The sequence below is a fragment of the Pristiophorus japonicus genome, unplaced genomic scaffold, assembly GCF_044704955.1.
Source record: "Pristiophorus japonicus isolate sPriJap1 unplaced genomic scaffold, sPriJap1.hap1 HAP1_SCAFFOLD_223, whole genome shotgun sequence".
NCBI lineage: Eukaryota > Metazoa > Chordata > Chondrichthyes > Pristiophoridae > Pristiophorus > Pristiophorus japonicus.
In genome coordinates this window covers 257,596-270,880 of record NW_027251940.1, presented here as the reverse complement: position 1 = coordinate 270,880, position 13,285 = coordinate 257,596, and the positions used below count along the sequence as shown (strand labels likewise).

Below are 13,285 nucleotides of genomic sequence, written 5' to 3'. Positions count from 1 at the left end.
AGAGTTGGGGTCGCGGGGTGGGGTGGGGTCAGAGTTGGGGTCGCGGGGTGGGGTACGGTCAGAGTTGGGGTCGCGGGGTGGGGTGGGGTCAGAGTTGGGGTCGCGGGGTGGGATGGGGTCAGAGTTGGGGTCGCGGGGTGGGGTACGGTCAGAGTTGGGGTCGCGGGGTGGGGTCAGAGTTGGGGTCGCGGGGTGGGGTGGGGTCAGAGTTGGGGTCGCGGGGTGGGATGAGGTCAGAGTTGGGGTCGCGGGGTGGGGTACAGTCAGAGTTGGGGTCGCGGGATGGGGTCAGAGTTGGGGTTGCGGGATGGGATGGGGTCAGAGTTGGGGTCGCGGGGTGGGGTACGGTCAGAGTTGGGGTCGCGGGTTGGGGTGGGGTCAGAGTTGGGGTCGCGGTGTGGGGTCAGAGTTGGGGTCGCGGGGTGGGATGGGGTCGCGGGGTGGGATGGGGTCAGAGTTGGGGTCGCTGGTTGGGGTGGGGTCAGAGTTGGGGTCGCGGGGTGGGATGGGGTCAGAGTTGGGGTCGCTGGTTGGGGTGGGGTCAGAGTTGGGGTCGCGGGGTGGGGTCAGAGTTGGGGTCGCGGGGTGGGATGGGGTCGCGGGGTGGGATGGGGTCAGAGTTGGGGTCGCAGGGTGGGATGGGGTCGCGGGTTGGGGTGGGGTCAGAGTTGGGATCGCGGGGTGGGGTGGGGTCAGAGTTGGGGTCGCGGGGTGGGGTGGGGTCAGAGTTGGGGTCGCGGGGTGGGGTGGGGTCAGAGTTGGGGTCGCGGGGTGGGGTGGGGTCAGAGTTGGGATCGCGGGGTGGGGTGGGGTCAGAGTTGGGGTCGCGGGGTGGGATGGGGTCAGAGTTGGGGTCGCGGGGTGGGATGGGGTCAGAGTTGGGGTCGCGGGGTGGGGTGGGGTCAGAGTTGGGATCGCGGGGTGGGGTGGGGTCAGAGTTGGGGTCGCGGGGTGGGGTGGGGTCAGAGTTGGGATCGCGGGGTGGGGTGGGGTCAGAGTTGGGGTCGCGGGGTGGGGTGGGGTCAGAGTTGGGGTCATGGGGTGGGATGGGGTCAGAGTTGGGGTCGCAGGGTGGGATGGGGTCGCGGGTTGGGGTGGGGTCAGAGTTGGGATCGCGGGGTGGGGTGGGGTCAGAGTTGGGGTCGCGGGGTGGGGTGGGGTGGGGTCAGAGTTGGGGTCGCGGGGTGGGGTCAGAGTTGGGGTCGCGGGGTGGGATGGGGTCGTGGGGTGGGGTGGGGTCAGAGTTGGGGTCGCGGGGTGGGGTGGGGTGGGGTCAGAGTTGGGGTCACGGGGTGGGGTGGGGTCAGAGTTGGGGTCACGGGGTGGGGTGGGGTCAGAGTTGGGGTCACGGGGTGGGGTGGGGTCAGAGTTGGGGTCGCGGGGTGGGGTGGGGTCAGAGTTGGGGTCACGGGGTGGGGTGGGGTCAGAGTTGGGGTCGCGGGGTGGGGTGGGGTCAGAGTTGGGGTCGCGGGGTGGGGTGGGGTCAGAGTTGGGGTCGTGGGGTTGGGGGTCAGGAGTTGCCGTGGTGACTGGATATCAGGGGGGGGAATAAAGATTTGAATCTGCTCAAACTGTTTGTTGGACGTCAGCTGCGTCATGACGTCCGGGTTGGCCTTACGTCCTGACGTCGACTAGCTACTTACGTCCTGACGTCCGCTTGCTCCTTACGTCGTGACGTCTGCTTGCTCCTTACGTCGTGACGTCTGCTTGCACCTTACGTCGTGACGTCTGCTTGCTCCTAACGTCGTGACGTCCGCTTGCTCCTTACGTCGTGACGTCCGCTTGCACCTTACGTCGTGACGTCTGCTTGCTCCTTACGTCGTGTCGACACAAAAGGCCTTTGCGACGCGACGTCCGATCGGCCTTTGCGTCATGACGTATTAACGGTCTAACGTCGTGACGCAGACGCCGCCGGCGGGAAACAATGTTTATTTTTTTGAGCCGGACTCAGAGAAACAAAACAAAACGGGGGAAAAAAAAGAGGCGGGAGAGGGGGGCGGGGCTTCAATTTCAAATAAAAAGACAAAACGGTCGAGCCGTTGCCCCGCCCCCTTCCCCGCGTGACGTCACTCCATGGCAACATGCCCCGCCCCCCCCCCCCCCCCCCATCATCTTCAGACACAAACAACATTCAGTCAGTTGTCGGTGGTGGTGGGACAGGAGTCATTTCCGGTTCCGGGTTTTCCACCCCCCCCGCCGCCGCCGCCGCCGCCGCCGGCACCAACGTTTCTATTTCCGGTTGCCGGTGGTTTCCGGTTCCGGTTGCCCTTTCACCCGACACCGCCCCCCCGCCCCCCCCCCCCGCCTCCATCACACGCTCCGCTTTTGAAGCCGCGCCATGGCGGGCTCCGAGGTTCTGGAATACAACGACATCTTCCAGGAGCTGAAGGGGATCCTGGTGAGAGAATACCGCCTGGGGGGGGGGATACAGGGGGATATCTGTCCTGGGGGGGGGATACAGGGGGGTATCTGTCCTGGGGGGGGGGATACAGGGGGTATCTGTCCTGGGGGGGGGATACAGGGGGTATCTGTCCTGGGGGGGGGATACAGGAGGTATCTGTCCTGGGGGGGGGGATACAGGGGGGTATCTGACCTGGGGGGGGGGATACAGGGGGGTATCTGTCCTGGGGGGGGATACAGGGGGTATCTGTCCTGGGGGGGGGGGGATACAGGGGGATATCTGTCCTGGGGGGGGGGATACAGGGGGATATCTGTCCTGGGGGGGGGATACAGGGGGTATCTGTCCTGGGGGGGGGATACAGGAGGTATCTGTCCTGGGGGGGGGGATACAGGGGGGTATCTGACCTGGGGGGGGGGATACAGGGGGGTATCTGTCCTGGGGGGGGATACAGGGGGTATCTGTCCTGGGGGGGGATACAGGGGGATATCTGTCCTGGGGGGGGGGATACAGGGGGATATCTGTCCTGGGGGGGGGGATACAGGGGGGTATCTGACCTGGGGGGGGGGATACAGGGGGTATCTGTCCTGGGGGGGGATACAGGGGGTATCTGTCCTGGGGGGGGGGGGATACAGGGGGATATCTGTCCTGGGGGGGGGGATACAGGGGGGTATCTGTCCTGGGGGGGGATACAGGGGGGTATCTGTCCTGGGGGGGGATACAGGGGGGTATCTGTCCTGGGGGGGATACAGGGGGGTATCTGTCCTGGGGGGGGATACAGGGGGGTATCTGTCCTGGGGGGGGGGATACAGGGGGATATCTGTCCTGGGGGGGGGGGAAACAGGGGGGTATCTGTCCTGGGGGGGGATACAGGGGGGTATCTGTCCTGGGGGGGGATACAGGGGGGTATCTGTCCTGGGGGGGGATACAGGGGGGTATCTGTCCTGGGGGGGGGATACAGGGGGATATCTGTCCTGGGGGGGGGGGGATACAGGGGGGTATCTGTCCTGGGGGGGGATACAGGGGGGTATCTGTCCTGGGGGGGGGATACAGGGGGTATCTGTCCTGGGGGGGGATACAGGGGGGTATCTGTCCTGGGGGGGGATACAGGGGGGTATCTGTCCTGGGGGGGGATACAGGGGGGTATCTGTCCTGGGGGGGGATACAGGGGGGTATCTGTCCTGGGGGGGATACAGGGGGGTATCTGTCCTGGGGGGGGGGATACAGGGGTTATCTGTCCTGGGGGGGGGATACAGGGGGTATCTGTCCTGGGGGGGGGATACAGGAGGTATCTGTCCTGGGGGGGGGGATACAGGGGGGTATCTGACCTGGGGGGGGGATACAGGGGGGTATCTGTCCTGGGGGGGGATACAGGGGGTATCTGTCCTGGGGGGGGATACAGGGGGATATCTGTCCTGGGGGGGGGGATACAGGGGGATATCTGTCCTGGGGGGGGGGGATACAGGGGGGTATCTGACCTGGGGGGGGGGATACAGGGGGTATCTGTCCTGGGGGGGGATACAGGGGGTATCTGTCCTGGGGGGGGGGGGATACAGGGGGATATCTGTCCTGGGGGGGGGATACAGGGGGGTATCTGTCCTGGGGGGGGATACAGGGGGGTATCTGTCCTGGGGGGGGATACAGGGGGGTATCTGTCCTGGGGGTGGATACAGGGGGGTATCTGTCCTGGGGGGGGATACAGGGGGGTATCTGTCCTGGGGGGGGATACAGGGGGGTATCTGTCCTGGGGGGGGGGGATACAGGGGGATATCTGTCCTGGGGGGGGGGGATACAGGGGGGTATCTGTCCTGGGGGGGGATACAGGGGGGTATCTGTCCTGGGGGGGGATACAGGGGGGTATCTGTCCTGGGGGGGGATACAGGGGGGTATCTGTCCTGGGGGGGGGGATACAGGGGGATATCTGTCCTGGGGGGGGGGGGATACAGGGGGGTATCTGTCCTGGGGGGGGATACAGGGGGGTATCTGTCCTGGGGGGGGGATACAGGGGGTATCTGTCCTGGGGGGGGATACAGGGGGGTATCTGTCCTGGGGGGGGATACAGGGGGGTATCTGTCCTGGGGGGGGATACAGGGGGGTATCTGTCCTGGGGGGGGATACAGGGGGGTATCTGTCCTGGGGGGGGGGGGATACAGGGGGGTATCTGTCCTGGGGGGGGGGATACAGGGGGTATCTGTCCTGGGGGGGGGGGGGATACAGGGGGTTATTTGTCCTGGGGGGGGATACAGGGGGGTATCTGTCCTGGGGGGGGATACAGGGGGGTATCTGTCCTGGGGGGGGGATACAGGGGGTATCTGTCCTGGGGGGGGATACAGGGGGGTATCTGTCCTGGGGGGGGATACAGGGGGGTATCTGTCCTGGGGGGGGATACAGGGGGGTATCTGTCCTGGGGGGGGATACAGGGGGGTATCTGTCCTGGGGGGGGGATACAGGGGGGTATCTGTCCTGGGGGGGGGATACAGGGGGTATCTGTCCTGGGGGGGGGATACAGGGGGTATCTGTCCTGGGGGGGGATAGAGGGGGGTATCTGTCCTGGGGGGGGGATACAGGGGGGTATCTGTCCTGGGGGGGGGATACAGGGGGGGATACAGGGGGGTATCTGTCCTGGGGGGGGATACAGGGGGGTATCTGTCCTGGGGGGGGATAGAGGGGGGTATCTGTCCTGGGGGGGGATACAGGGGGGGATACAGGGGGGTATCTGTCCTGGGGGGGGATAGAGGGGGGTATCTGTCCTGGGGGGGGGATACAGGGGGGTATCTGTCCTGGGGGGGGATACAGGGGGGTATCTGTCCTGGGGGGGGATAGAGGGGGGTATCTGTCCTGGGGGGGGGATACAGGGGGGTATCTGTCCTGGGGGGGGATACAGGGGGGTATCTGTCCTGGGGGGGGATAGAGGGGGGTATCTGTCCTGGGGGGGGGATACAGGGGGGTATCTGTCCTGGGGGGGGGATACAGGGGGGTATCTGTCCTGGGGGGGGGATACAGGGAGGTATCTGTCCTGGGGGGGGGATACAGGGGGGTATCTGTCCTGGGGGGGGGATACAGGGAGGTATCTGTCCTGGGGGGGGGATACAGGGGGTATCTGTCCTGGGGGGGGGGATACAGGGGGGTATCTGTCCTGGGGGAGGGGATACAGGGGGATATCTGTCCTGGGGGGGGGATACAGGGGGGTATCTGTCCTGGGGGGGGATACAGGGGGATATCTGTCCTGGGGGGGGGATACAGGGGGATATCTGTCCTGGGGGGTGATACAGGGGGATATCTGTCCTGTGGGGGGATACAGGGGGGTATCTGTCCTGGGGGGGGGATACAGGGGGTATCTGTCCTGGGGGGGGGATACAGGGAGGTATCTGTCCTGGGGGGGGGATACAGGGAGGTATCTGTCCTGGGGGGGGGGATACAGGGGGGTATCTGTCCTGGGGAGGGGATACAGGGGGGTATCTGTCCTGGGGGGGGGATACAGGGGGGTATCTGTCCTGGGGGGGGGATACAGGGGGGTATCTGTCCTGGGGGGGGATACAGGGGGTATCTGTCCTGGGGGGGGGATACAGGGGGTATCTGTCCTGGGGGGGGGATACAGGGGGTATCTGTCCTAGGGGGGTATCTGTCCTGGGGGGGGGATACAGGGGGGTATCTGTCCTGGGGGGGGGGATACAGGGGGGTATCTGTCCTGGGGGGGGGATACAGGGGGGTATCTGTCCTGGGGGGGGATACAGGGGGGTATCTGTCCTGGGGGGGGATACAGGGGGGTATCTGTCCTGGGGGGGGGGGATACAGGGGGGTATCTGTCCTGGGGGGGGGGGATACAGGGGGGTATCTGTCCTGGGGGGGGATACAGGGGGGTATCTGTCCTGGGGGGGGGGATACAGGGGGTATCTGTCCTGGGGGGGGGGGATACAGGGGGGTATCTGTCCTGGGGGGGGTATACAGGGGGGTATCTGTCCTGGGGGGGGGGATACAGGGGGGTATCTGTCCTGGGGGGGGATACAGGGGGGTATCTGTCCTGGGGGGGATACAGGGGGGTATCTGTCCTGGGGGGGGGATACAGGGGGATATCTGTCCTGGGGGGGGGGATACAGGGGGGTATCTGTCCTGGGGGGGGGGATACAGGGGGGTATCTGTCCTGGGGGAGGATACAGGGGGGTATCTGTCCTGGGGGGGGGGGATACAGGGGGGTATCTGTCCTGGGGGGGATACAGGGGGATATCTGTCCTGGAGGGGGGGGGATACAGGGGGGTATCTGTCCTGGGGGGGATACAGGGGGATATCTGTCCTGGGGGGGGGATACAGGGGGGTATCTGTCCTGGGGGGGAGATACAGGGGGATATCTGTCCTGGGGGGGGGATACAGGGGGGTATCTGTCCTGGGGGGGGATACAGGGGGATATCTGTCCTGTGGGGGGATACAGGGGGGTATCTGTCCTAGGGGGGGGATACAGGGGGGTATCTGTCCTGGGGGGGGGGATACAGTGGGGTATCTGTCCTGGGGGGGGATACAGGGGGGTATCTGTCCTGGGGGGGGGATACAGGGGTGTATCTGTCCTGGGGGGGGATACAGGAGGGTATCTGTCCTGGGGGGGTATACAGGGGGGTATCTGTCCTGGGGGTGGATACAGGGGGGTATCTGTCCTGGGGGGGGATACAGGGGGGTATCTGTCCTGGGGGGGGGATACAGGGGGGTATCTGTCCTGGGGGGGGATACAGGGGGGTATCTGTCCTAGGGGGGGGATACAGGGGGGTATCTGTCCTGGAGGGGGGGATACAGGGGGGTATCTGTCCTGGGGGGGGATACAGGGGGGTATCTGTCCTGGGGGGGGATACCGGGGTGTATCTGTCCTGGGGGGGGATACAGGGGGGTATCTGTCCTGGGGGGGGATACAGGGGGGTATCTGTCCTGGGGGGGGGATAGAGGGGGGTATCTGTCCGGGGGGGTGGGATACAGGGGGGTATCTGTCCTGGGGGGGGGGATACAGGGGGGTATCTGTCCTGGGGGGGGATACAGGGGGGTATCTGTCCTTGCGAGGGGGGGTACAAGGGGGTATCTGTCCTAGGGGGGGGATACAGGGGGGTATCTGTCCTAGGGGGGGGATACAGGGGGGGTATCTGTCCTAGGGGGGGGGATACAGGGGGGTATCTGTCCTAGGGGGGGGGATACAGGGGGGTATCTGTCCTGGGGGGGGGATACAGGGGGTATCTGTCCTGGGGGGGGGGATACAGGGGGGTATCTGTCCTGGGGGAGGGGATACAGGGGGGTATCTGTCCTGGGGGGGGGGATACAGGGGGGTATCTGTCCTGGGGGGGGGTACAGGGGGGTATCTGTCCTGGGGGGGGGGATACAGGGGGGTATCTGTCCTAGGGGGAGGGATACAAGGGGGTATCTGTCCTCGGGGGAGGGATACAGGTGGGTATCTGTCCTAGGGGGAGGGATACAGGGGGGTATCTGTCCTTGGGGGAGGGATACAGGGGGGTATCTGTCCTAGGGGGAGGGATACAGGGGGGTATCTGTCCTAGGGGGAGGGATACAGGGGGGTATCTGTCCTAGGGGGAGGGATACAGGGGGGTATCTGTCCTAGGGGGAGGGATACAGGGGGGTATCTGTCCTAGGGGGAGGGATACAGGGGGGTATCTGTCCTAGGGGGAGGGATACAGGGGGGTATCTGTCCTTGGGGGAGGGATACAGGGGGGTATCTGTCCTGGGGGGGGCGGATACAGGGGGGTATCTGACCTGGGGGGGGGGGATACAGGGGGGTATCTGTCCTGGGGGGAGGGATACAGGGGGGTATCTGTCCTGGGGGGGAGGGATACAGGGGGGTATCTGTCCTGGGGAGAGGGATACATGGGGGTATCTGTCCTGGGGAGAGGGATACAGGGGGGTATCTGTCCTGGGGGGAGGGATACAGGGGGGTATCTGTCCTAGGGGGAGGGATACAGGGGGGTATCTGTCCTAGGGGGAGGGATACAGGGTGGTATCTGTCCTAGGGGGAGGGATACAAAGGGGTATCTGTCCTAGGGGGAGGGATACAGGGGGGTATCTGTCCTGGGGGGGTATCTGTCCTAGGGGGAGGGATACAGGGGGGTATCTGTCTTCGGGGAGGGATACAGGGGGGTATCTGTCCTAGGGGGAGGGATACAGGGGGTTATCTGTCCTGGGGGTGGGATACAGGGGGCTAGATGTCCTGGGGGTGGGACCATCGGGGGATATCTGCCCTGGGGAGGGGGGGTGGTGAGATATAGGGGAATGTGTTTGTGCAATGTTAGCTCCCCTCTCACCTCTGACCTTTCACTCACCGCCGCCCCCCTTCCCCAGATCGATGGCCGACTGCGCTTGAGCCGCCAGACCATCGTGTTCAAGAACAACAAGACGGGCAAGGTGGACAGCGTCCAGGCCTCGGACATCGGTGACGGGGTGTGGCGACGCGTGGCTCGAGGCTACGGGCTCAAGCTCCAGCTGCGCAATGGCAACACCCACAAGTACGATGGGTTCCGTGAGGGGGTGAGTGTCCGTTCCCCCGACACGCCGAGTGATCCACAGCCCAGAGACCGGCCGCTCGGCCCAGCGAGACCGTGCCGGGGTCTGGGGGTTGGGGGGGGGGGGGTAGTGGGGGGGCCGACAGGGCCAGGGGACACACAGTAAGTGGTGGGACACCGAGAGGTGTGAGGGGGGGTGGGAGAGAGTGTGTTGGGGGGGGAGAGGGAGGGGAGGAGGGTGGTGTGGGAGGGAGGGGAGGAGGGTGGTGTGGGAGGGAGGGGAGGAGGGTGGTGTGGGAGGGAGGGGAGGAGGGTGGTGTGGGAGGGAGGGGAGGGGAGGAGGGTGGTGTGGGAGGGAGGGGAGGAGGGTGGTGTGGGAGGGAGGGGAGGAGGGTGGTGTGGGAGGGAGGGGAGGAGGGTGGTGTGGGAGGGAGGGGAGGAGGGTGGTGTGGGAGGGAGGGGAGGAGGGTGGTGTGGGAGGGAGGGGAGGAGGGTGGTGTGGGAGGGGAGGGGAGGAGGGTGTGGGGGAGGGGAGGAGGGTGTGTGGGAGGGGAGGGGAGGAGGGTGTGGGAGGAGAGGGGAGGAGGGTGTGGGAGGAGAGGGGAGGAGGGTGTGTGGGAGGGGAGGAGGGTGTGTGGGAGGGGAGGGGAGGAGGGTGTGTGGGAGGGGAGGGGAGGAGGGTGTGTGGGAGGGGAGGAGGGTGTGTGGGAGGGGAGGGGAGGAGGGTGTGTGGGAGGGGAGGGGAGGAGGGTGTGTGGGAGGGGAGGGGAGGAGGGTGTGTGGGAGGGGAGGGGAGGAGGGTGTGTGGGAGGAGAGGGGAGGAGGGTGTGTGGGAGGGGAGGGGAGGAGGGTGGGAGGGAGGGGAGGAAGGTGTGTGGGAGGGGAGGGGGGTGAGTGTGGGAGGAGGGGGGATGTGTGGGGGAGGAGGGTGTGTGGGGGGGGCGGGGAGTGTGTGGGAGGGGTGGGGGGGAAGGGGGGTGGGGGAGGAGGAGTGGGTGGGGGGGAAGAGGGGTGGGGGAGGCAGTGGGAAGGGGGGGAAAGAGGGGTGGGGGAGGAAGGGGGTGTGTGGGAAGGGGGGGAAGGGGGGAGGAGAAGGGAGGAACCGGAGGTAACCAGGAGGGTCGATGAGGGCAGTGTGTATGATGTTGTGTATATGGATTTTAGAAAGGCTTTTGATAAGGTCCCACCTGGCAGACTGGTCATGAAAGTAAAAGCCCCTGGGATCCAGGGCAAAGTTGGATCCAAAATTGGCTCAGAGTCAGGAAGCAAAGGGTAATGGTTGATGGGTGTTTTTGTGACTGGAAGGATGTTTCCAGTGGGGTTCCACAGGGCTCAGTGCTGGGTCCCTGGCTTTTTATGGTATATCGGGAGTATGATTAAGAAGTTTGCAGATGATACAATAATCGGCCGTGTGGTTGAGAATGAAGAAGAAAGCTGTGGACTGCAGGAAGATATCGATGAACTGGTCAGGTGGGCAGAACAGTGGCAAATGGAGTTTAATCCAGAGAGGTGTGAGGTCATGCATTTGGGGAGGGCTAACAAGGCAAGGGAATACACATTAAATGGTCGTACACTGAGAAGTGTAGAGGAACAGAGGGATCTTGGAGTGCAGATCCCTGAAGGTAGCAGGCCAGGGGGATAAGCTGGTTAAGAAGGCATACGGAATGCTTGCCTTTATGAGCCGGAAAAAAGAAAGTCTTAAATTTATATAGCGCCTTTCACGACCACGGACATCTCGAAGCCAATGAAGTACTTTTGGAGTGTAGTCACTGTTGTAATGTGGGAAATGCAGCAGCCAATTTGTGCACAGCAAGCTCCCACAAACAGCAATGTGATAATGACCCAGATAATCATGTTTTTTTGTTATGTTGATTGAGGGATAAATATTGGCCCCCAGGACACCAGGAATAGAAACATAGAAAATAGGTGCAGGAGTAGGCCATTCAGCCCTTCTAGCCTGTACCGCCATTCAATGAGTTCAGTACCCCCTTCCTGCTTTCTCGCCATACCCCTTGATCCCCCGAGTAGTAAGGACTTCCTCTAATTCCCTTTTGAATATATTTAGTGAATTGGCCTCAACTACTTTCTGTGGTAGAGAATTCCACAGGTTCACCACTCTCTGGGTGAAGAAGTTTCTCCTCATCTCGGTCCTAAATGGCTTACCCCTTATCCTCAGACTGTGACCTCTGGTTCTGGACTTCCCCAACATTGGGAACATTCTTCCTGCATCTAACCTGTCTAAACCTGTCAGAATTTTAAACGTTTCTATGAGATCCCCTCTCATTCTTCTGAACTCCAGTGAATACAAGCCCAGTTGATCCAATCTTTCTTGATAGGTCAGTCCTGCCATCCCGGGAATCGGTCTGGTGAATCTTCGCTGCACTCCCTCAATAGCAAGGATGTCTTTCCTCAAGTTAGGAGACCAAAACTGGACACAATACTCCAGGTGTGGCCTCACCAAGGCCCTGTACAACTGTAGCAACACCTCCCTGCCCCTGTACTCAAATCCCCTCGCTATGAAGGCCAACATGCCATTTGCTTTCTTAACCGCCTGCTGTACCTGCATGCCAACCTTCAATGACTGCTGTACCATGACACCCAGGTCTCGTTGCACCTCCCCTTTTCCTAATCTGTCACCATTCAGATAATAGTCTGTCTCTCTGTTTTTACCACCAAAGTGGATAACCTCACATTTATCCACATTATACTTCATCTGCCATGCATTTGCCCACTCACCTAACCTGTCCAAGTCACCCTGCAGCCTCATAGCATCCTCCTCGCAGCTCACACTGCCACCCAACTCCCCCCCCCCCCCCTGCTCTTCGAAATAGTGCCATGGGATCTTTTACGTCCACCTGAGAGCTCAGACGGGGCCTCGGGTTAATGTCTCATCTGAAAGACGGCATCTCCGACAGTGTAGCACTCCCTCAGTACTGCACTGGAGTGTCAGCCTAGATTTGCTGAGGTATAGAATACAAGAGCAGGGAGGTTATGCTTGAACTGTATAAAGACACCAGTTAGGCCACAGCTGGAGTACTGCGTGCAGTTCTGGTCACCATATTATAGGAAAGATGCGATTGCAGGTAAAGGGTACACAGGCAGATAGGGAATGGGTGACCAACAGGAAGAGCTGTGCAAGGAAGGTAGTGCAGGGGTCCCCTGCAGTCATCCCCCCGCAAAACAGATACACCGCTTTGAGTACTGTTGAGGGGGATGACTTATCAGGGGAGAGCAGCAGCAGCCAAGTTCATGGCACCGTGGCTGGCTCTGCTGCACAGGAGGGCAGGAAAAAGAGCGGGAGAGCGATAGTGATCGGGGATTCAATGGTGAGGGGAATAGATCGGCGTTTCTGCGGCCGCAACCGAGACTCCAGGATGGTATGTTGCCTCCCTGCTGCAAGGGTCAAGAATGTCTCGGAGTGGCTGCAGTGCATTCTGGAGGGGGAGGGTGAACAGCCAGTTGTCGTGGTGCATATAGATACCAACGATATAGGTAAAAAAACGGAATGAGGTCCTACAAGCTGAATTTCGGGAGCGAGGAGTTAAATTAAAAAGTAGGACCTCAAAAGTAGTAATCTCGGGATTGCTACCAATGCCACGTGCTAGTCAGAGTAGGAATTGCAGGATAGCTCAGCTAAATACGTGGCTTGAGGAGGGGTGTAAGGGGGAGGGATTCAAATTCCTGGGGCATTGGAACCGATTCTGGGGGAGGTGGGACCAGTACAAACCGGACGGTCTGCACCTGGGCAGGACCGGAACCAATGTCCGAGGGGGAGTGTTTGCTAGTGCTGTTGGGGAGGGTTTAAACTAATATGGCAGGGGGATGGGAACCTATGCAGGGAGACAGAGGGAAGTAAAATGGAGACAGAAGCAAAAGATAGAAAGGAGACAAGCAAGAGTGGAGGGGGCAGAGAAATCATTACAACATAATTCTAAAGGGGCAAAGTGTGTTTTTAAAAAAAAAAACAAGCCTGAAAACTCTTGAGTCTCAATGCAAGAGGAGTATTCGTAAAAAGGTGGATGAATTGACTGCGCAGATAGCTGTTAACGGATATGATGTAATTGGGATTACGGAGACATGGCTCCAGGGTGACCAAGGCTGGGAGCTCAACATCCAGGGGTATTCAACATTCAGGAAGGATGGACAGGAATGAAAAGGAGGTGGGGTAGCGTTGCTGGTTAAAGAGGAGATGAACGCAATAGTAAGGAGGGACATTAGCCTGGATGATGTGGAATCTGTATGGGTAGAGCTGCGGAACACCAAAGGGCAGAAAACGTTAGTGGGAGTTGTGTACAGACCACCAAACAGTAGTAGGGAGGTTGGGGATGGCATCAAACAGGAAATTGGGGATGCGTGCAATAAGGGTACAGCAGTTATCAAGGGTGACTTTAATCTGCATATT

The 13,285-nt window shown here is 61.6% G+C and overlaps 1 protein-coding gene across 1 annotated transcript in view; it reads left to right on the top strand.

Moving 5' to 3' along the window:
* Nucleotides 1-2,301: 2,301 nt before the first annotated feature.
* LOC139245572 (FACT complex subunit SSRP1-like) overlaps nucleotides 2,302-13,285 on the top strand; it is a gene marked incomplete at its 3' end in the record, with an annotated part of 31,675 nt that continues 20,691 nt past the window's right edge. Inside the window, exons 1-2 of the mRNA XM_070871187.1 lie at nucleotides 2,302-2,398; nucleotides 8,723-8,908. Of these exons, the coding sequence (XP_070727288.1) occupies nucleotides 2,339-2,398; nucleotides 8,723-8,908 (246 nt within the window). The remainder of the gene's footprint in view (nucleotides 2,399-8,722; nucleotides 8,909-13,285) is intronic.